The sequence below is a fragment of the Schistocerca gregaria genome, chromosome 7 (assembly GCF_023897955.1).
Source record: "Schistocerca gregaria isolate iqSchGreg1 chromosome 7, iqSchGreg1.2, whole genome shotgun sequence".
NCBI classification, from domain to species: domain Eukaryota; kingdom Metazoa; phylum Arthropoda; class Insecta; order Orthoptera; family Acrididae; genus Schistocerca; species Schistocerca gregaria.
The window spans coordinates 234873308-234900099 of NC_064926.1; the positions used below are offsets into that span (position 1 = coordinate 234873308).

General features: G+C 43.5%; 1 protein-coding gene across 1 annotated transcript in view; it reads left to right on the plus strand.

Annotated features, from left to right (window-relative positions):
* The first annotated feature begins 24980 nt into the window (after positions 1-24980).
* The window catches only part of LOC126281989 (myrosinase 1-like), a 118661-nt gene continuing 116849 nt past the window's right edge, over positions 24981-26792 (plus strand). The window contains exon 1 of the mRNA XM_049981375.1: positions 24981-25003. Coding sequence (XP_049837332.1) covers positions 24986-25003 — 18 coding nt within the window. The 5' untranslated portion in view covers positions 24981-24985. The remainder of the gene's footprint in view (positions 25004-26792) is intronic.

The window sequence follows — 26792 nt, forward strand, 5'->3', positions numbered from 1 at the left end:
TCCTAATTTCATCATTTTTGTTAAATGTGCTTGAAGCGTAGGGTTTGTGTGAGTTGTATTCGTGATGTATAATTCGATCATCATACTCTACTGACTGAGTTACGTTGCGCGACGTCATTTTGCTGTTTGAAACCTGTTGAAATAAGCAATTCGTAATTAAGGTGTGTTATCACTTTGCACTTCTGTTATACATGATGGGCTGTGACTTCGGGGTGCTGGCTTCGTACCTTACTCCCATCTCACCTTAGATGCAAGCGCACAACGATCTCTGCTCCTCTCAAGTTAACAAGCTGAATATTCTGGTCCACAATACGTAGTGCTAGGTGCCAATGTCTGAACTGTGACCAGGAGATATATAGCGTTTGTGGGGGCTTCAACTATCTTATAACCAGTACCGACTGTAGGAAAGAATCCGTAAATTGAGTGATTCAACTTATCATTGAGATATCAGTTTGTGGCAATATTACACTCAACGTGGATTATGCTCACTGGAATTATATCTACAGTTTGATCTGATGCGTGAAAGTTACTGGCATCCTTCACCAAAACATGATCCTTTGCAAAACCTAGCAATGGACCGATTAAATCTCTCTGTGTAAAGTTGATCGTAGCACTCTCTGTCCGTATTTCAGATTTAATGTTATTAATGTTCACCCATAGTCCAATATCTTTCCCCAACTGTTTTAAGACTTTGTTGAAATCATCAATATAGTAGGCACCATGTTGTATTTGTAGAATCTCCTTCCGACTGTCAATTTCAAGATGGAGTTTATTGTAGTTCTTTGTTATATTTGGAATGCTGTTATACGTCTCTTGACCAATTAGCGCAGTACTCTACTCCCCTGCACTTAAATCAATCAGTGGAAAGTATTTTACAGATAATACTGATCCTTGCTCTTTTAAAGTCAGGGTGTACAGCACTGAATCTAAACATCAAATGATGGCCGTGCATTCAATGACGGCTCTTTTATATGTCACACAGATGGTCTTATTAGGACAGGAGAACCGGCACATTCCTGAATTTTCAGTCTAAATATAGCACACATTCCAGGGGTTCGCCATCGCTGTGATTAGGAACATAATGCAGAGATACTCTCTCGAATCTCAGATATTATCGAAACAACCTCATTCAAATGAGCTGCATTACCCACAGTAGCTGAAGCCATCAACAATCGAAGTCTGCTTATTAGTTCATCTGGGTCATAGTAATATATACACTGTGGGACTTGATTGCTCACACGTTTATGCTGGAAGTCTACACCCTCAGGATGCTTTAAGATTGTTCATTCAGTAAAGGTTGTTAAATGGTCGTCTATTTAGAGTTTTCCGGATTTCTCAGTGTTCTGTCAGGATTTGTACACAGATCAGTGAAGTGAAGTATTTCACTATAGACTTTGCAATCATTGGCAGAGTATTTTAAGTTTTATGATTGCCTTAGGAAGATTAGGTTCATTAAGCCAGTAGTTCTTTTAAACTTTGCAACCCTTATACGTATTGTGCTATCAGATAAACTTATAGTTTGAGAGCCTACTGTGTACGGTCCCTCGCTGCTGACTCAAATTTTCTATCTATCTGAATGGGTGTATACTGGCTGGTGAATTCTGCTATTGGAACATTATCACAGGAAGCCATCTTGGTGATAGAGTTGGTAAGATGTTTAAAAGTTTCTTTTAGTCTTTGCTCATGATATATGTGTCCCAACTTAACCAAACATAATTTATGTCAAACTGCTTTGCGCTCCTGAAAGACTTTATGCTTTGTCGACATCTCGAAGGATACCAATCAGAGCTCCGAGTATCATGTGATTTTATACATGCTTTGTTGTTCATCTTCTTCTTGTTTCCTACACTACGTTTTGCAATAGCAACAGCCTTGGCATCTATCTGCCGCTCAATTGCGCTAATTCTGTTCTTTATAAGGTTTTGGTAAATTTCAAGAAGTTTCTTAGTGTACTTTAATTCCCTCAAGATTGTTAAATTTGATATCAGTCTACATGCGAGCATTCTATCTCTGCACACCTAATCTGTCACACTGAGTGTTCGTCATGCATGCGAATTTGTCCATGTGTCAACTGATGCATCAAGCTGTTATACAAGTATATATATATATGGAGAAAGTCTTGAAAGTTCTGTCTATACCTTCTGTCATCCAGTTTGCGAGTTTTATCAATAACAAGAAACCCGTATTGTGAGAATTTCCAACAATCAGCACAAATATTTACAAATTCATTGTACGACATGTCGGTCCTTATGTGAGCATGGTAAATATCATTTAAATTGAGATTGTCTTGTTTGAAGACTATAACGTAGTTTTTGTTATCCGTTTATCTGTCACCAACTGTTCTCGGATCCTGGAATACATCTGACTCAGATAAAGTACATCAACACCCATATGGTGGCCAAAGAAGACATATCTACAGATTTGATCTTGCTTTTCAACACCGACATCGTCAAATATGAAGTGAGTGTTAGGCTTTGACTCTCAGGTGGGGGGATGTTTCGCTTTTACTTAATACTCTATACGTTACACCATCTACTCCATCTAATATTTTCTTCAGTAACTGGTACTTGGGCTGAAAGAGTGTTTTGGAGAAGACGAAAACATGCTCGAAGTGGAATCCATCTATGTGCATTAACAGAGCCATGAAGACATGTGTCTTGCCACAGATGGAAGGACCTACAATTATAGCCCATACTCTGTCAGGTAAGAGTACTCTATTATTATTGGTCTTCTGGTCTTGGTCATCATCACAGGACCAGTCACCTACAATAAAGTCCTTGCAGTGAGGGAGTTTCACCCAGCCTGCCATGATACCTACTGTGCTAGGTGCATGTATCCAATAGGCCTTTATATGGTAAAGAAGATGTGTGTGTGTATGTGTGTGTGTGTGTGTGTGTGTGTGTAGCCACTGTAGCGCAGGGACCTTACCAACTTAGCTACAATGGCGATACGATAGAGATAGAATGAACTCAAAGAGATATATTTAAAGGGAAGGGTGACATTGTGTCTTGGCCAATAAAAAACACAAATTTAATATTATAAATGTATTTATCTGTAAAAAGATTTACAAATATGATTAACGTGATAAAAAATCAATTGATTCTTTTTTAAATGGTGCACAAGAAATACAGTATTTGGAAAATAGCTGCTTCTTATATGCTTGAAATTCAGTATGTATTCCTCACAATGTTATCGGTCCTTTGCAATAGTCTGGTATTCCTTCAGTAAATTTGAATTCAAGATTTTCAATACGTATTTGATGATTAGCACAAGGCTTGGGCACTGCAGTTATACACGTACTAAAACAATGTTCTGTATCATCTATGTGGATGCTACATGTGTGACGCTAGTTATTGATATCACTATATACCACTGCTTGAACATATAGACACCATGTATTTAGTCTCTCTATCGCACCAGTTGCAGTCATGTCTAAATTGAACAAGTTATCAACAGTCGAGTGCTGCATAAAAGTACTATAACCATCAGCACTTTTAATTCCTAGTGTAGGATCATGATATGTTGACAGAATACTCACAGTTCGACTGCTACAGTACATGTCCTGGCGAGATCGGAATTGACAATATTCAGTAGTCATGATTCTTGATCTGTGTTTTTACACGACACAGTTCATAACACTCATACTCAAAAAACTTGACATTAATATTTTTGATAACATTTTCCAAAACTAACACAGTTGATAGGCTACCGTATTGTGAAACTTTAAGTTCTAAATGAAGACGTTTTGAACCACTAACTGTTAACACATAGCTTCGGGCGAATAGTGAAGATTGAGGTGCACTGGTGGTCGGTATCTTCTCATCCACAACATCCACAACAGTGTGGTTAGCCTGTTGTTTTTGCACTGATGGCGGCACATCTCTTGGGTGATGATCAATGAATGGTGCGTAGGACCAGTACTGTGAGGTTCCATCAAGCGCAGCCTCTGGCACTGACATTAACACCTAGCTATCCTGCTCCAGCATGGTGAGAAGCTAAACTATAGGGTCTTGCGTGGACGAGTACGAGGCCTTCACATGTGTGGACCGGACAGGTTGGTACCTGCTGATGCTGATGTCACAGGTGCAGCTACAGGACAGGACCAGGACAGGTTGGAACCTGCTGATGCTGACGTCACGTGTGCACTTACAGGACAAAGACGAATGTTCATCAGCATCATATGCTGTTGGCTCAGGAATAATTATAATAATAATTATTTTCGGACTTCATATTCTGCTCCTTTTCCCCCCTATTTGTGGTAAGTTATGAAAGTGGAAATGCTGGACAGAAAACAGCAAACACCAAACTCATTGATCAATGTCACAAGAGCAGACGGCTTCCGCTAATTACAGTAATAAAACACCAAAAAAGTTTAAGTGCAAGCAAATAAAGAACAGTACACTAACTGACTACATAAATGAATTGGAAAGAAACGATTCTTATCCGTACCATAATGAAACAACGAGCCCGAAGCGACTGACTGTCATTTCCTATGCCATTCCTGTGTGAGGGCTTAGGTGGTCTGACTCCCATTACATCATTCCGGTAATTATGTTGCGGGCTTTGCTGACCTGTCCCACAATTATTTCTTGTTTGCCCTTAGTTCCCGACGAACCGAATGAACTAGTCAGAATTTTGCGTTTCCCTCGCGTTGTTATTTCTGTTTTCTTGAAAATTACCACCTTACGTCTCCCATCTTCTTCTGTCATTCCACTGAGGCTCACTGATACACTTTGGCTTTGATACTGATTTCTTGTAGCCTTGTTTTTATTTGTGTTTTGTGTGTATTATAACTACAGCCAGCTGATACATCTTACACAAAAAGAATTCTCCCCTGAATTAATCCCTTTTACAACCCAATATGACTTTGTTTATTTGAATCCATTGTGAGGCCCAAATCTATTCAAACGGAATCAACTACTACCAAGTATTCCACAAACTACACTCCTGGAAATTGAAATAAGAACACCATGAATTCATTGTCCCAGGAAGGGGAAACTTTATTGACACATTCCTGGGGTCAGATACATCACATGATCACACTGACAGAACCACAGGCACATAGACACAGGCAACAGAGCATGCACAATGTCGGCACTAGTACAGTGTATATCCACCTTTTGCAGCAATGCGGGCTGCTATTCTTCCATGGTGACGATCGTAGAGATGCTGGATGTAGTCCTGTGGAACGGCTTGCCATGCCATTTCCACCTGGCGCCTCAGTTGGACCAGCGTTCGTGCTGGACGTGCAGACCGCGTGAGACGACGCTTCATCCAGTCCCAAACATGCTCAATGGGGGACAGATCCGGAGATCTTGCTGGCCAGGGTAGTTGACTTACACCTTCTAGAGCACGTTGGGTGGCACGGGATACATGCCGACGTGCATTTCCTGTTGGAACAGCAAGTTCCCTTGCCAGTCTAGGAATGGTAGAACGATGGGTTCGATGACGGTTTGGATGTACCGTGCACTATTCAGTGTCCCCTCGACGATCACCAGAGGTGTACAACCAGTGTAGGAGATCGCTCCCCACACCATGATGCCGGGTGTCGGACCTGTGTGCCTCGGTCGTATGCAGTCCTGATTGTGGCGCTCACCTGCACGGCGCCAAACACGCATACGACCATCGTTGGCACCAAGGCAGAAGCGACTCTCATCGCTGAAGACGACACGTCTCCATTCGTCCCTCCATTCACTCCTGTCGCGACACCACTGGAGGCGGACTGCACGATGTTTGGGCGTGAGCGGAAGACGGCCTAACGGTGTGCGGGACTGTAGCCCAGCTTCATGGAGACGGTTGCGAATGGTCCTCGCCGATACCCCAGGAGTAACAGTGTCCCTAATTTGCTGGGAAGTGGCGGTACGGTCCCCTATGGCACTGCGTAGGATCCTACGGTCTTGGCGTGCATCCGTGCGTTGCTACGGTCCGGTCTCAGGTCGACGGGCACGTGCACCTTCCGCCGACCACTGGCGACAACATCGATGTGCTGTGGAGACCTCACGCCCGACGTGTTGAGCAATTCGGCGGTGTGAGGAGGGCTATGCGAGAGGCTTTCAATGAATTCGAAAGTAAAGTTCTATGTACTGACTTGGCAGAAAATCCTAAGAAATTTTGGTCGTATGTCAAAGCGGTAGGTGGCTCAAAACAAAATGTCCAGACACTCTGTGACCAAAATGGTACTGAAACAGAGGATGACAGACTAAAGGCCGAAATACTAAATGTCTTCTTCCAAAGCTGTTTCACAGAGGAAGACTGCACTGTGCTTCCTTCTCTAGATTGTCGCACAGTTGACAAAATGGTAGATATCGAAGTAGACGACAGAGGGATAGAGAAACAATTAAAATCGCTCAAAAGAGGAAAGGCCGCTGGTCCTGATGGGATACCAGTTCGATTTTACACAGAGTACGCGAAGGAACTTGCCCCCCTTCTTGCAGCGGTGTACCGTAGGTCTGTAGAAGAGCGAAGCGTTCCAAAGGATTGGAAAAGGGCACAGGTCATCCCCGTTCTCAAGAAGGGACGTCGAACAGATGTGCAGAACTATAGACCTATATCTCTAACGTCTATCAGTTGTAGAATTTTGGAACACGTATTATGTTCGAGTATAATGTCTTTTCTGGAGACTAGAAATCTACTCTGTAGGAATCAGCATGGGTTTCGAAAAAGACGATCGTGTGAAACCCAGCTCGCGCTATTCGTCCACGAGACTCAGAGGGCCTTAAACACGGGTTCGCAGGTAGATGCCGTGTTTCTTGACTTCCGCAAGGCGTTTGACACAGTTCCCCAAAGTCGTTTAATGAACAAAGTAAGAGCATATGGACTATCAGATCAATTGTGTGATTGGATTGAGGAGTTCCTAGATAACAGAACGCAGCACGTCATTCTCAATGGAGAGAAGTCCTCCGAAGTAAGAGTGAATTCAGGTGTGCCACAGGGGAGTGTCATAGGACCGTTGCTATTCACAATGTACATAAATGACCTGGTGGATGACATCGGAAGTTCACTGAGGCTTTTTGCAGACGATGCTGTGGTGTATCGAGAGGTTGCAACAATGGAAAATTGTACTGAAATGCAGGAGGATCTGCAGCGAATTGACGCATGGTGCACGGAATGGCAATTGAATCTCAATGTAGCGAAGTGTAATGTGATGCGAATACATAGAAAGATAGGTCCCTTATCATTCAGCTACAAAATAGCAGGTCAGCAACTGGAAGCAGTTAATTCCATAAATTATCTGGGAGTACGCATTAGGAGTGATTTAAAATGGAATGATCATATAAAGTTGATCGTCGGTAAAGCAGATGCCAGACTGAGATTCATTGGAAGAATCCTAAGGAAATGCAATCCGACAACAAAGGAAGTAGGTTACAGTACGCTTGTTCGCCCAATGCTTGAATACTGCTCAGCAGTGTGGGATCCGCACCAGGTAGGGTTGATAGAACAGATAGAGAAGATCCAACGGAGAGCACCGCGCTTCGTTACAGGATCATTTAGTAATTGCGAAAGCGTTACGGAGATGATAGATAAACTCCAGTGGAAGACTCTGCAGGAGAGACGCTCAGTAGCTCGGTACGGGCTTTTGGTGAAGTTTCGAGAACATACCTTCACCGAAGAGTCAAGCAGTATATTGCTCCCTCCTACGTATATCTCGCGAAGAGACCATGAGGATAAAATCAGAGAGATTAGAGCCCACACAGAAGCATACCGACAATCCTTCTTTCCACGTACAATACGAGACTGGAATAGAAGGGAGAACCGATAGAGGTACTCAGGGTACCCTCCGCCACACACCGTCAGGTGGCTTGCGGAGTACGGATGTAGATGTAGATGTAGACATTCACCCGGCCTCCCGCATGCCCACTATATGCCCTCGCTCAAAGTCCGTCAACTGCACATACGGTTCACGTCCACGCTGTCGCGGCATGCTATCAGTATTAAAGACTGCGATGGAGCTCCGTATGCCACGGCAAACTGGCTGACACTGACGGCGGCGGTGCACAAATGCTGCCCAGCTAGCGCCATTCGACGGCCAACACCGCGGTTCCTGGTGTGTCCGCTGTGCCGTGCGTGTTATCATTGCTTGTACAGCCCTCTCGCAGTGTCCGGAGCAAGTATGGTGGGTCTGACACACCGGTGTCAATGTGTTCTTTTTTCCATTTCCAGGAGTGTATTTAACAGTCCTACGTTAGTGTAGCATTATTTTACCTTTTTACCTTGATTCAGACGGCAGCAGAAAACGGCGCGCTGTATGCGAGGAGCGACTCGATGAAGCAGCTGTGATATTCCAATGCTTCCACGTAAATTTGCAAACTGCGCGGTCTGGCTTTCTGATTATCGTAACGCGGGAAGTTTCACTATCAGAGCCCTGAAATCCTGGCAGATTTCAGTGTGAGCTGCAGCGGATCCCTGATCTGGCCAAAAAGTTGTACTTACAGGCCTCGTCTGGATCAAGCAGTAAAGTTCATAACAGGCTGCGTTTACAGCAGCAGGTTATGGTTATTACACCGACAAAGAGGATAAGAGAGAATGAAATGCTGCGGACAAAGTTCTTCAGTGGGCCTAGTTATCTCTCTTAATGCATGCGCATTACACAATCTTGTCCTGATGCACCTCCTCGAACCGCCCGAGTGACTGGTAGAAAATTTTCCTGACAATATGTCAGCACTTCTTTATAATGGTCAAATTATCTTTTGAAGAAAATCACTCCCAAGTCTTGCAGGAAATTTGACGTCCTACGTACAATGTTACGTCTCTCTGTGTATAGAGCCGACGGTAGTGTAGATAACAAACACGACTGGGCAGTTCAGAGACTCTCCCTCACTACGCAGTACAGAGAAAGCACTTTTCCTTAATATTCCTTCTCCCTGTTGGAGCGTGACTTGTCGGTTATCTTCTAGGATTATCTGGAAACTGCACAAACCTGTTGCCTGTTCCACACTCCTGTTCCTGAGTGCTTTAGTAAATATGTGGTTCTAACTCTGGTAAAATGTCTGTCAGATGTGCAGCTTATAATTGACCAACCATCTACTTATGGCAATAAATGTGCATCTGACTGCGTTTTAAATGAAAAGCTTCCCTATTTCAAACACTGGGTAACGCTCATTTCACAACACTTCCTCCAAACATGACGTCATTCTGGCGTCACGCGCAGTATCGATGGCCACAGAAACTACTATCGACTTACGTTAGCGATCGCTACAAGCCTCCCACATGCATGCGTATCCCATATTTATAAAAACAAGTTATTCTAGGATTGATTTATTATAATCATTGCTATATTTAAACGTCACAGGATGATTTATCGAAGTTTAATGATTTAATATAAGAGTGCTCTTTAAGGTGCGATTTGGTATCGTCAATAATTTACAAATTAGACACCAGACACGCTTGTGTGTGTGTGTGTTGGAGCTTACGGGCGCTCAATGTCGAGGTCATCAGCGCCCTGACACACATTAAATGGAACGGATGTGGACAGACCTAATAAAACTGAAACACACACGCAAAGAAAGCAGCAAAAGAAGGAAACTTCTACATCAGAAAGTGGAACGTAAGGAAAGGTAAAACGTAGCAACGAGCATGCCACAGTAAATTGTCATTGGCTGGCCACTTACATAAAATATGGCCGAGCTTGTCACACAGTGAGCAAATTAAAATCCTTACGCTGTATCAAGGTAATGTAGCACTGAATATGTATCACAAACACGTCACCACTATCATTAAATATCGGTTAATAACGCATCAACGACATAACCCAACAAGAGATACTATGAAGGTCAAGACGGTATAAAATACAACAAGACCAAGAGCTACTGAAATGGAAAATTTGTGTGTTCAGTAGTCGAAAGGTGCACGTTAGTTCTAGCCTCATGCATACATGTTCTTGTTTTCTCATGAGAGCGTTGTTAACACATTTGGGAGTTTTTTATGGAAGTAATGCAAGTGTGATCTGCAGTACTCGATTTTATTTACGTTTCTGTCTGATTAGAGTACGAAGGATGAAATAAATATTTAGCGATTTCAGATTGTGTGGTTAGACAGGAATCTTAGAGGATGGCTTTATTTGCTGCGAATGAAACGCGAACCAGTAACATTCACATTCCTCCTTATTATAAAGTCGATAACAGATCAAGCAGACGTCAGTATTGCGCGTGGGGTCAAAATGACGTCACTTTTTCAGGAAGTGAACGTATGTCCTTGAGAAATAAACGTGACAAGTTCTGCGCCACATAAATCCCCAGCTATCCTTTAAATATCCCACTAAATATTAACAGTACGTTTACTCAAATAAACTGGACGAGCACTACTAATATCATTACGTCAGTCTACTACCTATAAAGATCAAAGGCTGGTGTTTTACAGAACTGAACACAATTCTTCAATCAACGGCGATGAATCCTGGACGCTTCTTGTCCTTAGACACTCTGTCACGCTGAAAACTCCACGCACACTGCCATTTTCAGGTACGTCATTCCCCAAAGACTCGAATTACCGTGCGACGGAGCGTTATGTTACTTAATTCTTTTTTAAAATATTTTTGTTGTTGTTGTGGTCTTCAGTACAAAGACAGGGTTGATGCAGTTATCCATGCTACCTACCCTATCCGGATCAAACCACTTCATCTCCAAATAATTACTGCACCCTGCTTCTTGTATTCGTCTCTTGGTGTCCTTCTACGATTTTGCCCCACACGCTTCACTCCAGTACTAAATTGATGATGCCCTAATGCCTCAAAATGTATCCTACTAACCGATCCCTTCTATTGGTCTGATTGTACCAAAAAGTCCCTTCTCCACAATTTTATTGAGTACCTCCTCTTTATTTACGTACCAAAGATATCTCTTCTCCCCTATTCTATTCAGTACCTCTTCATTAGTTACGTGATCTACCCATCTAATCTTCAGCATTCTTCTGCAGCACCACATTACAAAAGCTTCTATTCCTTTCTGTCTAAACCGTATCTCGTCTATGTCTCACTTCCATATGCGGCTACACTCCATACTTCCTGACATTTAAATCTATACTCGATGTTAACAAACTTGTCTTCTTTAGGAACTCTTTTCCTGCCATTGTATCTTCCTCTCTTCGATCATCATCAGTTATTTTGCTTCCCTCATAACAAAACACATTTACTACTTTACTAGCCTCATTGGCTAATCTAATTCCCTCAGCGTCACCTGATTTAATTCGACTACATTCCATTATTATCGTTTTGCTTTTGTTGATGTTCATCTTATATCCTCCTTTCACGATATTGTGCGTTCCCTTCAGCTGCTCTTCGAAGTGCTATGCTGTCTTTGACAAAACTACAGTGTCATCGGCAAATCTCAAGATTTTTATTGCTACTCCCTGGACTTCAATTTCTACTCCAAAATTTGTTTCCTTTCCTTTACTGCATGCTCAATATACAGATTGAATAACATCGGAGATAGGCTACAGCCCTGTCTCACTCTTTCCTCAACCACTACCTTCCTTTCGTGCCCCTCGACTCTTAGAACAGCCACCAAGTTTCTGCAAAAATTGCAAACAGCCTTTTGCTCCCTATATTTTACTACTGCCACCTTCAGAATTTTAAGAGATTATTCATTAAATATTGTCAAAACCTTTCTCTACGTCTACAGATGCTATAAACTGACGTTTGCCTTTCCTTAACCTGTCTCCTATGAGAACTAGTAGGCTCAGTATTGCTTCTCCGGAATCTCAAGTGACCGTCCCCGAGGTTGTCTTCCACGAATTTTTCCATTCTTCTGTAAGGAATTCGTGTCAGCGTTTTGCAGATGTTACTTATTAAACTGAAACTTCGGTAATTTTCACACCTGTCAGCACCTCCTTTCTTTCGAATTGGGATTATTATACTCTTTTTTATATTTTTAAATGATTTATACAAAATTTATCGTTCACTTTCCCTAATTCTGTCGCTCAGTAGCATTTTTCCATCTCTTTCTAGATGTATTTCTTAGTTCGAGGAAACAAAACGGCCCATGGACAGCCGACGTAAGTGGATTGTCGCAGAATGAAAAGACTTTCTTCCAGAAGTGCTCTTTTTCCACTGAGTGCCACAATTTCGCGGTCAGTAGTGGTAGAAGAATAGAACAAGCATACAAATTTTATCGTACCAGCAGAGACCGTTACGATCCATATCAGTATATAAAGATGCACCAAACAGTATGACCGCAAGACAGAGGAATTATAGACATTAGCTGCCAGTGGGCATTGATTTACATCAAACTGAAAAGTTGAAAATTGATGCTAGTTTCAGAACGGAATCCAGGTCTCCCGTTCTCTTGGCACATGCCCTCAACACTGCACCATCCAGACACGTTAGTCACTATAACCGCATGGGCTACTCTAGAACACCTCCATTCAGTTCCTAAGTTTCAACATAAACCACACTCTACTGATGTAGTGCCGTGCTCATTACCCTCATTACACACAGGATGCCGTCAATTCCTGTAAGAACTAGACCTTGTGCGTCTGCACTGAAGGGATCACTGACTGGAGAAACAACGAGTAGGCCACAACGTGTTGAACATCCGCTTCTCATCACACAAAGTGGAAGTCGTAGATTTTCCCACTCTGTAGAGAAGGACAGGCGGGATTTTTGGCAGCTCTGATCACAATTCTGGTGCAGGCACAAGTGTTTCGGAACGCACTGTTCGATGCACGCTGTTGAACATGGAGCCCCGCAATGAAAGACACTAGCGTGTTACTATATTGATCCAACAACTCATTCAGTTACGAAATCAGGGAAAAATTACTCCAGATTGAACCGTGGATCATCAGAAGAGTCTGTTGGTCGGATGAATGCTCTTTCTTGTTTCGCGAATTCGATGGCTGGATAACAGTCATCCAGGCGGACAGCTACCCGAAATGGATGCAGCCCGGTGGGAGAAGCCTTGTGCATTGAGGAGAATTCCCCTAGGCTTGCATGAGACCTGTGGTAGCAATCGAAGACATCATGACCAATGAGGGCTACGTGAACGGTCTTAGAGACATCATGGATCCCTTCATGCCCAGGATGACATCTTCCTTGAGGAGCCCTGTCAGTGTCACAATGCCAGAAGGTATGCCTTAGGAGCATGGTAGCGAACTCACGTTTGTATCTTTTTCAACAAAATCCCCTGATTTGAACCTGTTCGGCACATCTGGGACACCGCCAGGCCGCAGGTAGCCCACCAGCAACAGCCCATATTATGGAATTACGTCGCTTATGGTTTGACACCTGGTGCCGCAAATTATTCCGAAAACTTCGACTAATCCGTGTTCTAAGTGCTCTAATGCAGTCCAAGTGTGTGCTAACATCATATGAAGAAGGTGGACATAATGTTTCGGCAGATCAGTGTATATCGTTTTGCAGTCGATACGGTTTCGACCAGTGACGCTATTGACTACAAAAGACGACATATACACTGATCAGTCTGAACATTATGACTACATACCTAATATCTGGTACGGCGCGGACAACAATAGCGATCTGTCGTGGCATGGAAGCAATTAGGCCTTAGTAGGTCGCTGGAGGAAGTTACACCAGTTCTGCACACGCCAGACACATTATTCTCATATACAGGGTTAGTCACCTAACGTTACCGCTGGATATATTTCGTAAACCACATCAAATACTGACGAACCGATTCCACAGACCGAACGTGAGGAGAGGGGCTAGTATAACTGTTTAATACAAACCATACAAAAATGCACGGAAGTATGTTTTTTAACACAAACCTACGTTTTTTAAATGGAACCACGTTAGTTTCGTTAGCACATCTGAATTTACAAACAAATACGTAATCAGTGCAGTTTGTTCTATTGTAAAATGTTAATTACATCCAGAGGTATTGTAACCTAAAGTTGACGCTTGAAACCTCCAACGTTCAGTTGTGTGTTGTAACAGACAGCTGCAACGTACATCGCGTCTCTACAGAATGATCTGTCAACGTTGCTCGAAAATGTCCCACTGGAAACGGGTCGACGTATGTGGTATCAGCATGATGGTGCACCAGCACATTCCGCAATTAACACTAGGCTGACCCTTGACAGTATGTTCGACGGGTGTTTCATAGGACGTGGAGCACGCATGAATTGGCCAGTCCGTTCTCCTGATCTTACACCTCTAGACTTCTTTCTGTGGGGTACGTTAAAGGAGAATGTGTATCGTGATGTGCCTACAACCCCAGAGAATATGAAACACCGTATTGCGGCAGCCTGCGGCGACATTACACCAGATGTATTGCGGCTTGTACGACATTCATTACGCCAGAGATTGCAATTGTGTGCAGCAAATGATGGCCACCACATTGAACATCTATTGGACCGACATGTCGGGACACACTCTATTCCACTCCGTAATTGAAAACGGAAACCACGTGTGTACGTGTACCTCACCCCTCATGGTAATGTACATGTGCGTTAGTGAAAAAGACCAATAAAAAGGTGTTAGCATGTGGACGTAATGTGCTGTTCCAGTCTCTTCTGTACCTAAGGTCCATCACCGTTCTCTTTGGAATCCTACGTAATTCGGTGCTCTCCGATACACACGCTCGAACAGCGGAGGTGTGGTACTCAAGCGTCAACTTTAGGTAACAATATCTCCGGATGTAATTAACATTTTACAATGCAACAAACGACACTGATTACGTATTTGTTTATATGTTCAGATATGCTAACAAAACTAACGGGGTTCCATTTTAAAAAAACGTAGTTTGTGTTAAAAAACATACTTCCGTGCATTTTTGTATGGTTTGTATTAACCAGTTACACTAGCCCCTCTCCTCACGTTCGCTCTGTGGAATAGATTCGTCAGTATTTGATGTGGTTTACGAAATACATCCAGCGGCAATGTTAGGTGACTCACCTTGTGTTGCTCGGAGGGGGCAATGCGCTCTGACACCTGGTTCTATCACATCCCAGATGTGTTCGATCGACTTCAGATCTGGCGATTTTGTGGACCAGCACATCAACTGGAACTCGCCACTGTGTGCCTCGAACCACTCTGTCACAATCCTGGCCATGTGACATGGCGCATTATCGTTTTCTAAATTACCACTGCCTTCGGGAAACATGATCGTTATGAAGGTGTGTACGTCGTCTGCAACCAGTGTACGATACACCTTGGCCGTCATGGTGCCTTGCACGAGCTCCACTGAGCCCATGGATGACAACTTTAATGTTCCCCAGAAAATAGTGGAGCCACCACCAGTTTGTCCCTTCCCGCATTATAGGTGTCAAGGAGTTGTTCCCCTGGAAGACGCCAGTTTCGTGCCCTCCCATTGGGACCATAAAGGAGGCCATGCAGCACTCTGTAACTTATCCAGCGTCGAGTATCGATGGTCATGTGACAGTTTCAGTCACGGTTGCCGATGTCGTTCGTGAAGTTCACATTGACACATGCTTGATTCGTCGGCTGCGTAGGTCCATCGCTAAGAATGTTCGCTGCACTGTGATTTCAGACACGCTTGTTCTTTTCCCAGTATGAAAGTCTGATGTTAGTTCCACCATAGTTCGCCGAATGACCTCTGTTATTGGTCTTCCACACTAAGGCGCCCGACATCTTTAATGATGAGTGGCTGTCCAGTCCCACGACGTCTGGAAAATGTTTCACCTCGGTTTCGCGTGTTGAAGACACTCGCTATATCACTCTTCGAACACCCCAAAATCTTGCAGCTTCCGAAAACCTTGGGCCGTGTTTTCGGGCCACGACAATCTGCCCTCGCTCATACATCGCACGCCTTCCCCATTCTACAACAAAATGGTTCAAATGGCTCTAGGCACTATGGAACTTAACTTCTGAGGTCACCAGCCCCCTAGAACTTAGAACTACTTAAACCTAACCATCATAAGGACATCACACACCCATGCCCGAGGCAGGATTCGAACCTGTGACCGTAGCGGACGCGTGGTTTCAGACTGTAACGCCTACAACAGATCGTCCACCCCGGACGGCCCCATTCTACACATGGACAACGCATTCACTGATACTGGATACACCGTGCGTGTGCATGACTAGCAGTCATGCTGCTATTGGCTGGACGGGTTAACGTCGATGGTGGGTTGGTAGTCATAATGCACTGGCTATGAAGACCTATGAAGAGTCCTTGCCGTAGAGACATTTACAAAATCACGTTGTTTACGCGCGAAGCAGCTGCACCAATCTTACAGAAATTCTCAGGGATACAGTACCTACACATTTGTACATTGTGCATATTTCTTTGTACGACTCGTTCATAATTTCAGAGGTGTATTCACAAAAACATGGAAATCAATCTTTTTATTCTTGCACTACAAACTCACTACATTTTATATTGTAGTTTCTAATAGAAAACTGGCAAGATGTATGTCAAGGCAATGCCGGGTTTGTCAGCCATTATTACGGTTAAGTCCTTCTGAGTAACGAAATGGGAGTTACGCATTGACTCCATCCATTCACTTTCCTCTCTATATCAGTCTTGTCAGCAACTTGGATGTATGAGTTTTTAAGCTAGCTGTGCGATAATTCTCGCACTTCCCTATCCTTGCAATTCTGGGAAGCATGTGAAGGATGTTGTTCATTCTACACATGAGGGTGTATAATCATTTTGTTGTCACTCTCCCCAGTGATTTTAGAAGCTCCGATGTAATGTTATCTATAGCTTCTGCGTTATTTCATTTTAAGGCTTCCAAAGTTCATATAAATTCTGATTCTAATACTGATTCTCCTACCTCTTCCCTATCGACTGCTGTTTCTTCTTCTATCACGTCACCAGACAAGTTTTTCCCCTCGTAGAGACCCCTCAACATACTCATTGAAGCAGCCCGCTTGTTCTCTGATTTAACAGCAGAGTTCCCACCGCATTCTTAATGTTACTACCCTTGTTTTTAGATTCACCGAAGGTTGCTTTGACTTTTCTACATTCTGAGTCACTGAATCACTCCTTCTGACTATCACATTTTTCATGCAGCCGTTTCACCTGACTTGTATTTCTGAAATCCTGAAATTCCTTCTTTTTTCTATTAGCTGAAGTAATTCTTCCCTTACCCATGGATTCTTCGTAGTTACCTATTATGTACCTATGTTTTTCTCTACAAGTTCTGTGACTGTCCTTTTAAGAGATAACTATTCCACTAAAGTTCCTTCTGAGCTTTTCGTTATCGCAGTTTCTGTAGCCTCAGAGAAGGTCCATTGATTCATCCCTACTACTCTCATTACCTTGTGCCTACTCTACATTACTGCTAAATAGTGACCTGAATTTATATCTGTTACTGGGTACGCCATACAATCCAGTATCTGATATCGGAGTCTCTGTATTTTCGAAGTATATCTCCTCCTCTTGTGATTCTAGAACAAAGTATCCGCTATTACTATCTAAAATTTATTGTCGTTCCGACTACCAAGCCTACATTCTCCCGTAACATTTTCTTCTACTTCTTCCCTTACAACCACAATCGAGCCCTTCGTAAAAATTAGATTATCGTGTCGCTTTAAATACTGACTTACCCATTCAGTACCCTCATATACGCTCTCTGTCTCTTCATCCTCTGCTTGCGACGTCAGAATGGATAACTAAATTACTGTTGTCTGATTTAGATTCCAGTCGATTCTGGTGAGAACAACCCTGTCACTAAACTGTTCATAGTAACTCAGTCTTTGTCCTACCTTCCTATTCATAAAGAATCCTATTACCGTTGTACCGTTTTCTGATACGGCTCATGTTACCTTATTGTTTTTTGACCATAAATCCTTGCCTTCTTTCCACTTCACTTCACCGTCGTCTACTATATCTAGATTGAGCCTTAGCATTTTCCTTTTCAGATGTTTTAGCTTCCCCATCACGTTCAAACTTCTGCTAATCAGTGCCCCAACTCTTATAACGTTATCCATTTTTTTAGGTATTCAGTCTTTTTCTCATGGTCGCAGTCGTCTCCAGGAGATCCGAATCGGGGACTAGTCCAGAATCTATCGCCAATTCAGCGATCATCACAACACTTTTTCGATTGTAGGTCATATGCACTGTGGATACAAGTTATGTGTATTAAATGGAGTGGTTTTCATTGCGTTCTGTATCCTAATGCTGTTGATAATTTGTTTCTTAGGGGCAGGTTCCCATTCCAAGTGCGGGGTGGGGGTGGGGGGGTGGCCCTGATCCAGTGTCCAGTCCTCCGCCCTCTCTGACAAGGCCTTTGACAGAATGAGTGTGACTTCTTATGGAGGAAGTCTTCGGCCTCCATTGCTAATAATTTTTGCAAAAACTTTTTGCAGTGAAACCAGGACCGAGGACTTTGGGATTACTAATCAATCACGCTGCACTTTCTAGAGCCAAGGAACCACAGCGAAAGCAGGACGACGGATAGGACAATGGTCAACACCCACGCAGCGTGGTCTGGATTCAGGGGCAGAATTAAGCAGATTTATTTATTTACAAAACACCCTACGACGGCCTTAACGAGCGTCCGAGCCATCGTGTTGTTGTTGTTGTTGTGGTCTTCAGTCCTGAGACTGGTTTGATGCAGCTCTCCTTTCTACTCTCTCCTGTGCAAGCTTCTTCATCTCCCAGTACCTACTGCAGCCTACATCCTTCTGAATCTGCTTAGTGTATTCATCTCTTGGTCTCCCTCTACGATTTTTACCCTCCACGCTGCCCTCCAATACTAAATTCGTGATCCCTCGATGTCTCTGAACATGTCCTACTAACCGATCCCTTCTTCTACTCAAGTTGTGCCACAAGCTTCTTTTCTCCCCAATTCTATTCAAAACCTCCTCATTACTTATGTGATCTACACATCTAATCTTCAGCATTCTTCTGTAGCACCACATTTCGAAAGCTTCTATTCTCTTCTTGTCCAGCCTATTTATCGTCCACGTTTCACTTCCATACATGGCTACACTCCATACAAATACTTTCAGAAATGACTTCCTGACACTTAAATCTATACTCGATGTTAACAAATTTTTCTTCTTCAGAAACGCTTTACTTCTCATTTCCAGTCTATATTTTATATCCTCTCTACTTCGACCATCGTCAGATATTTTGCTCCCCAAATGCTAAACTCCTTTACTACCTTATAAAGGCACATTTGCATGCCGTGTGTGAGTTTCCTCGGAAACGCGAAATCTTAATTAAATAATTAATCTCTGACAAATAAATAAAGCGTATGGCACAGAACTGCAGTGCTATGCCGCTGATAAAACAAAATACATTTACAACACTCTTATGTTTCATTAAGAAGAAGTAGGTCATGTATAATAACTGGTGCGGGAAGCACGTATATTTTATTAACTGGCACACCGCCATATATGTTGTTATATAAGAACATATAAGAACACTGCGAGTTGCAGTGTCACTAAGCACTCGACCCTGTAAAGATTCTATATTTATGAAAGTAAGTTGTATTATTTAACTGTGAGCTTATTCGTTGAATATATCTTATTTAACTAACTGTGTAAACATTTTATGTTTAGTAGACAGTCACTTCTGTACGACGTATTGACATGGCTGGCAAATTATTGAAATATTGAGATTTTGAGTCCGCACATACCGCACCAGAGTTTGGAAACGATTTAAATGCGAAGTCCGATTATTTGAGTCTTATTTCACGGTCAACTACGAATAACATTGCATTTAAGAAAAAGCCATCGTCAAGCGTCTGATACCAAATAATTAAACGTCCGCGTTCCAGATAAGCAAATATTAATTACAACCAATCACTATCATACATATACAATAACCAATATTTTATTTTATTTTATTATTTATTAATTTTATAATCTTCTCGTCTGTTGGTAGGTTTTGCCCCCTATTCTGTCCGTAGGGGATCAATATGCTCCAAAATCACTTTTAGTAACCGCGTTTCATACCCAGAACGACCAGTGACCAGGAGGGTCCACAATTAGTGAAATGCGTTCTGTACTCCGGGCGTCGGCTGAAAGCCGCATGTGTCATCATCAGTAGGGAATAGAAGTTGGTTGTGATCTCCAGTGCATCAGGGAATATGAGGTAAAGAGCCATGCGTTATCACCACGTAACAGCATTCATCCTGGTACGTGGAAAATGTACTGTGTCGGGACGCAACATGTCGTCAGGCACAGCAAACTCCGGCAATCGCCAGAAGAGCAACGCCAGCATATGCTGCGTGAGCAGCCAGCAGCCGCCGTTCGAGTCACACGCCAGGCAGCGTCCATCCGAACCATCAGCTGAACATATCGGACACAGGGGATATTCCGTCAGACTACGAGCGAACATCTCGTTCGTAGCCACTTACCTCAACGCACTCACTGCCTTAAGCCGTCGGAACACGGACCGTGCATTCGTACGTTCAGCGTTGAGCGTGCCGATCTTCTGACGTCGCAGCGTGGAATAGCGCGTTCGGGAGTCTTTCCGAAAGTGCAGAACAATATCTAGCATATCAGATATTCTGATCGTTTACCAATGAAATGGCACAACGCCACCTACGTTACTTGTACGCCATCTCCCTTCAGCACGGAATTCTGAGGCCCCATATTGGCATTCATTTCAAGGCTATACGATGTAAGCCTTTCTGAGCACCAGTTAATTGAGAATCGGTTGAAAACTCGATGACTGTATGATTCGTTGCAATAAAATAATGAGAAACATCATATTCGTTGCAAATTAGCTGGCACAGTAGCTTAGCGTGTTCGGTCCGAGAGCTGGTTGGTCTCTGTAATAAAAAAAATAAAATAAAAAAAACTGAGTGAAAGGTTTAACAACGAACTTGAACGGATGTCATGTGACGCTCGCAGCGCTCAAACTCAACGCTCAACAACGAACAAAATTATATGGGAAGAAGTAGAAGTGGATGTATGGTGTGGCGGTGGTTCGCGTCCCGCCACGCCAAAAAGTTGTTTTTTTCCTTAACTTTCCCGTTTTTTAAGGGTTGAGATGCTTCATCGTTAGTCTAATATAGGTATATACTATAATATTTGATGTTATGTAAATACAAGTTCACCTTCTTTGGAGGGGTGTGTTTGTATGAGTAGCTTAACGTATAGGACGGCTTGCGCTATTTGTAAAAGTAAACGGATCAAAATATCTTTATACGTTTGTAATTCACATGTTGCAAAGATTCTGCAAGTGCGTAAGAACAGTGATCAAGTAAGAATGACCTTCGGGTTTTACTAAAATGTCTGAATGATAGAATAATGTTTATCTTATGAGGAGAACTACTGCAAATTTGTATCTCACTGTTTGTAATGGAACTTTTATAACCCTGTGTTCTTACTGATTGGACGTTGTACTTTCCCTTTCGTTTTAAAAAATGTACATGCTTTTATTTGCGTATATTACATATGGAACAATGTGACTGGCACATGGAAAATGGAGGAAAAGAGCGTTTCACAGAACTGGCATGCAAATTTTACGCTCGCCCTTTTGTAAACTGTGTGATTTACGAACTAGGAACATCCCGCAACTGCCCCTGGACTGCGATGTAATGGCGTATACCACGCTGGGGCCCAAGTACCGTCTGCACATGTCACATCGTTTATGAGCGTTCAGCAGCGCGTTGAAGTCAGCACACTCAACGTTGACGTACGACAGTACGGTCCGTGTGCCGACAGCCTCAGGCAGAAAAGGCACTAGTACTGCTCACCACACCACGTTACAGCCAATTTCGGGGCGCCGGTATGTGACCGATTGATGGGTGTTGTTGGTGGTAAACGCGACAATAGTCTTCTGTGCTGGGTATCCGTGTCGACGTAAGTTCAGCTCTTAAATAACTAGCTGAGATCAATGAAGGACTCCCTGACGTCGGTGAGTGCTCGTGAAATGTGATCTGCAGAAACCGGTGGCTGAATAGAGCATCGTACTACTTCAGCTATTGGGATGCCCGTCAGACTGGCGTGGGCAGAGGTCCACGTGCCGTTCATAGTGTTGACGCAGAGCGATCGTGCACGGTTATGGACATGATATATAACGATATTGCCTGTCCGCTGTGCCCTATACCACTGGAGGTACACTTACGTATACATACAAGGGGCAGTCAACGGAAAATCAAACACGAATCACAACGGTATTGTGGAACGGTCCCATTCAAAACTTATTACCACATGCGTTAAGGCTTTTTTTGGCACTGGGGGGGGGGGGGGGGGCGAAACGATCAGGTGTTGTTTCTTGGAACGCCGTCGGCCACCGACGGTTCTACAACCACACCCACTGTTGCGCTACCTCGTCCAGCTGAAACCAATGGTCACTCTTGTCTTCTTGAGATCGACAAAGATGTGAACAGCACACGATGAAAGGTGCGGGCTGTACGGTGGACGTTGCAGTCTCTCCCAAGAAAACGGCTGAAGCATGCTTTCGTCCAATTGGCAGGGTTCAGACGAGCGTTATGGACTGCAGGGGTCCTCTGCACAAGCGAAGAACCACACTCAATGCACAGAGCTATTAAGACATTTTTCAGAAGCTGCGACGTTCCATAAAGTCAAAAATCCTAGGAATACCGTTGGACAGCATAATCTCTTACACGATTACGCCTATCAGTCTATTCCATGAGCCGGTTGTGGCGGGTGTCAGGTTTTCATTGGACTACTCTTCATAGATCCGTTTTTCTAATACGTGTGGATTTAACATTCTTTGTTAGAGAATGTTACAATTGACGTATTACTGCACAAGTGCTCAATTTATGAAACATAATTATTCCTTATTTATTAGGAAATTGCCTGTTCGTAGAATTTTGTTGACGGATACAATTTTTACAAAAGCATAAACAGTTATTGCCTTTTTAAATTTGGAATTATTATTTAGCTGAGTGACGAGTCATTTGCTTCCAGGTAATGAGCCACGACCTTTCTCTTTCTCAGGATCAGCATTGCTAATGATCTAACTCCCGAATTATTCAGACGAGAATACATTAAACGTAACTGATAAGAAAGCATCTGCTGATATCACTGTGTAATGATCAACAAGATACTTCGGCACATTTTCGGTAATATCGGTAAGAACAGGCACCATCCCTGTAGAAACCAGCTGATTAACGGACGATAAAAGAAAATTAACTGATTTTATCTATTTCCGGATTTACAAACAACTTACGATATTATATCCTAATTACACTATATACTGTATATACGTACAGCCTGCAGCTGGTCGTGCAAAGGCTCTGGACACTCCCAACGATGAGGCTGCTGATCACCTTCACGGCTGTGCTGGCCGTTGCTTCTGCACAGAATGCCACCAACCAATTCCCGGATGACTTCATGTTTAGAGCTGCAACAGCCGCGTATCAGGTCGAAGGAGCCTGGAATGAAGATCGTGGGTTTAGAAGCATTAGGTGTATTCCTCGGCAAATTAACAAAGGGGAAAAGAAAACTATCTATTTGAAAACGTGTCGTTATGTTTAGCGTTTATACACTCCTGGAAATTGAAATAAGAATACCGTGAATTCATTGTCCCGGGAAGGGGAAACTTTATTGACACATTCCTGGGGTCAGATACATCACATGATCACACTGACAGAACCACAGGCACATAGACACAGGCAACAGAGCATGCACAATGTCGGCACTAGTACAGTGTATATCCACCTTTCGCAGCAATGCAGGCTGCTATTCTCCCATGGAGACGATCGTAGAGATGCTGGATGTATTCCTGTGGAACGGCTTGCCATGCCATTTCCACCTGGCGCCTCAGTTGGACCAGCGTTCGTGCTGGACGTGCAGACCACGTGAGACGACGCTTCATCCAGTCCCAAACATGCTCAATGGGGGACAGATCCGGAGATGTTGCTGACCAGGGTAGTTGACTTACACCTTCTAGAGCACGTTGGGTGGCACGGGATACATGCGGACGTGCATTGTCCTGTTGGAACAGCAAGTTCCCTTCCCGGTCTAGGAATGGTAGAACGATGGGTTCGATGATGGTTTGGATGTACCGTGCACTATTCAGTGTCCCCTCGACGATCACCAGAGGTGTACGGCCAATGTAGGAGATTGCTCCCACCATGATGCCGGGTGTTGGCCGTGTGTGCCTCGGTCGTATGCAGTCCTGATTGTGGCGCTCACCTGCACAGCGCCAAACACGCATACGACCATCATTGGCACCAAGGCAGAAGCGACTCTCATCGCTCAACACGACACGTCTCCATTCGTCCCTCCATTCACGCCTATCGCGACACCACTGGAGGCGGGCTGCACGATGTTGGGGCGTGAGCGGAAGACGGCCTAACGGTGTGCGAGACCGTAGCCCAGCTTCATGGAGACGGTTGCGAATGGTCCTCGCCGATACCCCAGGAGCAACAGTGTCCCTAATTTGCTGGGAAATGGCGGTGCAGTCCCCTACAGCACTGCGTAGGATCCTACGGTCTTGGCGTGCATCCGTGCGTCGCTGCGCTCCGGTCCCAGGTCGACGGGCACGTGCACCTTCCGCCGACCACTGGCGACAACATCGATGTACTGTGGAGACCTCACGCCCCACGTGTTGAGCAATTCTGCGGCACGTCCACCCGGCCACCCGCATGCCCACTATACGCCCTCGCTCAAAGTCCGTCAACTGCACATACGGTTCACGTCCACACTGTCGCGGCATGCTACCAGTGTTAAAGACTGCGATGGAGCTCCGTATGCCACGGCAAACTGGCTGACACTGACGGCGGCGGTGCACAAATGCTGCGCAGCTAGCGCCATTCGACGGCCAACACCGCGGTTCCTGGTGTGTCAGCTGTGCCGTGCGTGTGATCATTGCTTGTACAGCCCTCTCGCAATGTCCGGAGCAAGTATGGTGGGTCTGACACACCGGTGTCAATGTGTTCTTTTTTCCATTTCCAGGAGTGTAATAACATGTGCGTTCAGTTCGTTCCCTACTGTTGCTTGTCCAAATCAATAATATATTTCGATGACAATAGTTAATAGTTTATACTATTTATTGTGACGTTCTTGCATCTCTGTACAGGCAAGGGAGAGAGCATTCAGGACTACATGTTCCACAACCACCCGGAACTTATCATTGCAGGCGATACCGGTGACGTCGCCTGCGATTCTTACCATCAGTACCTGCAAGATGTGGAGATGCTGAAGACGCTCAACGTAAGTACAATTTCTATCGGCAAGCATATCAACTTTTCTTGCAGATTAAAACACTTCCTGTGTCCTCAAGATATTGTCTTGTCCTCGTGTTATTCGAGATAAAATAGAACTGGTGATTGAGTTACAGATTATTAGTTTTGTACAAAGTGTTCCGTAGACTACCTCCAGAAATTGTGCTACCTGTTTCAGATTCATGTAGCGTTCTGTCGGGAATTTATTTTTCTTAGCAAGCAGTTTGCGTACGAAAATAAAATATTAGCTACATTCCAGAAGCAGTTACAGCTTTTACTCTGTAGTAGACAATGTACGAGTAAAACGAAAACAAGAGGAGAGAAAATTGTCGTCAACGACTACGTAAATATTCATTGAAATAAGTATTGAAACAGGTAGGATGGTAAAGGAATTCGGTCGGCTACTTTCGAAACATGCAGTTGTCTTCAAATTATTCTATTCAGCGAAACTATGGAAAAGTGTTATGAAAACGGGGTCAGAATCCCGCTCGTCACTTTTGGGAGTTAATGGTTTAACCAGTACGGCATATTTCCTTTCTCCCAAAACTTTCAGAGATGTTCCTGTTATGTGCTGATATACAGAGGTGCGATATTGCTCTATTTCCCTGTTGGTCACACATGGGTGGGTTTCGTGTTAAAGAAACTGATGAGTGCTTGTGGATTATCTTGGTATTATCGTGTTACTGTGGATTGTTATGGATTGGAAGACAGGTAGTCGGGGAAATCGAATGGTGCCACGTAGTCTACTCGTTTCCATATTGCCGACCGCGGTGGTCTCGCGGTTCTAGGCGCGCAGTCCGGAACCGTGCGACTGCTACGGTTGCAGGTTCGAATCCTGCCTCGGGCATGGATGTGTGTGATGTCCTTAGGTTAGTTAGGTTTAAGTAGTTGTAAGTTCTAGGGGACTAATGACCACAGCAGTTGAGTCTCATAGTGCTCAGAGCCATTTGAACCATTTTTTTCGTTTCCATATTGTCGAGAGAGCGAACGAGATTACGTTACGTCAGCAATGTTGTGAACGAGAAGAGCTGCAATAACAGGAACTCAGAAAGTTAAGAAGAAACTTCCAAACGAAATGAATTATAACAACCATTCATATTCGAAACGATGGAATTGTACTTTAGAAAATTTAATAAATTTACTCGTTTTGAATGTTTATTTCCAGTGACTATATTTCACTAATTTAGTTCCGGTTTTCTTACCGGACGTTCGTTGTAAGAAGAGTGGTGAGGAATTATAGTAATACAGTACTCTCTAAGGTGTGCGAATAGTCCTCAATTTTCGGTCTCCATTGTCGAATAAAATCACACATTTAATAATTAGAAATTACCATTCTTGTATGCAACACAAGCTTCCCTATTGCATTCTTCGTTCGTAAAACTGTCTGTGGGTATAAGCTTTCAGCACATGTAAGTAGAGATGTAAGGGCTAAGAAATGAAAGAGGAAGCTGCTTGGTAGAATTTTGCAATGAGCACAACATAGCTACTACTTGGTTCAAGAATCATGAAAGAAGGTTGTAAACATGGAAGAACCCTGGAGATACTGACATGTTTCAGATAGATTATGTAAGGGTATGACTGAGATTTAGGAACCAGGTCTTAAATTGTAAGACATTTCCAGGGCAGATGTGGACTCTGACCACAATCTATTGGTTATGAACAGTAGATTAAAACTGAAGAAACTGCAAAAAGGTGGGAATTTAAGGATATGGGACCTGGATAAACTGAAAGAACCAGTGGTTGTACAGAGTTTCAGGGAGATCATAAGAGAACAATTG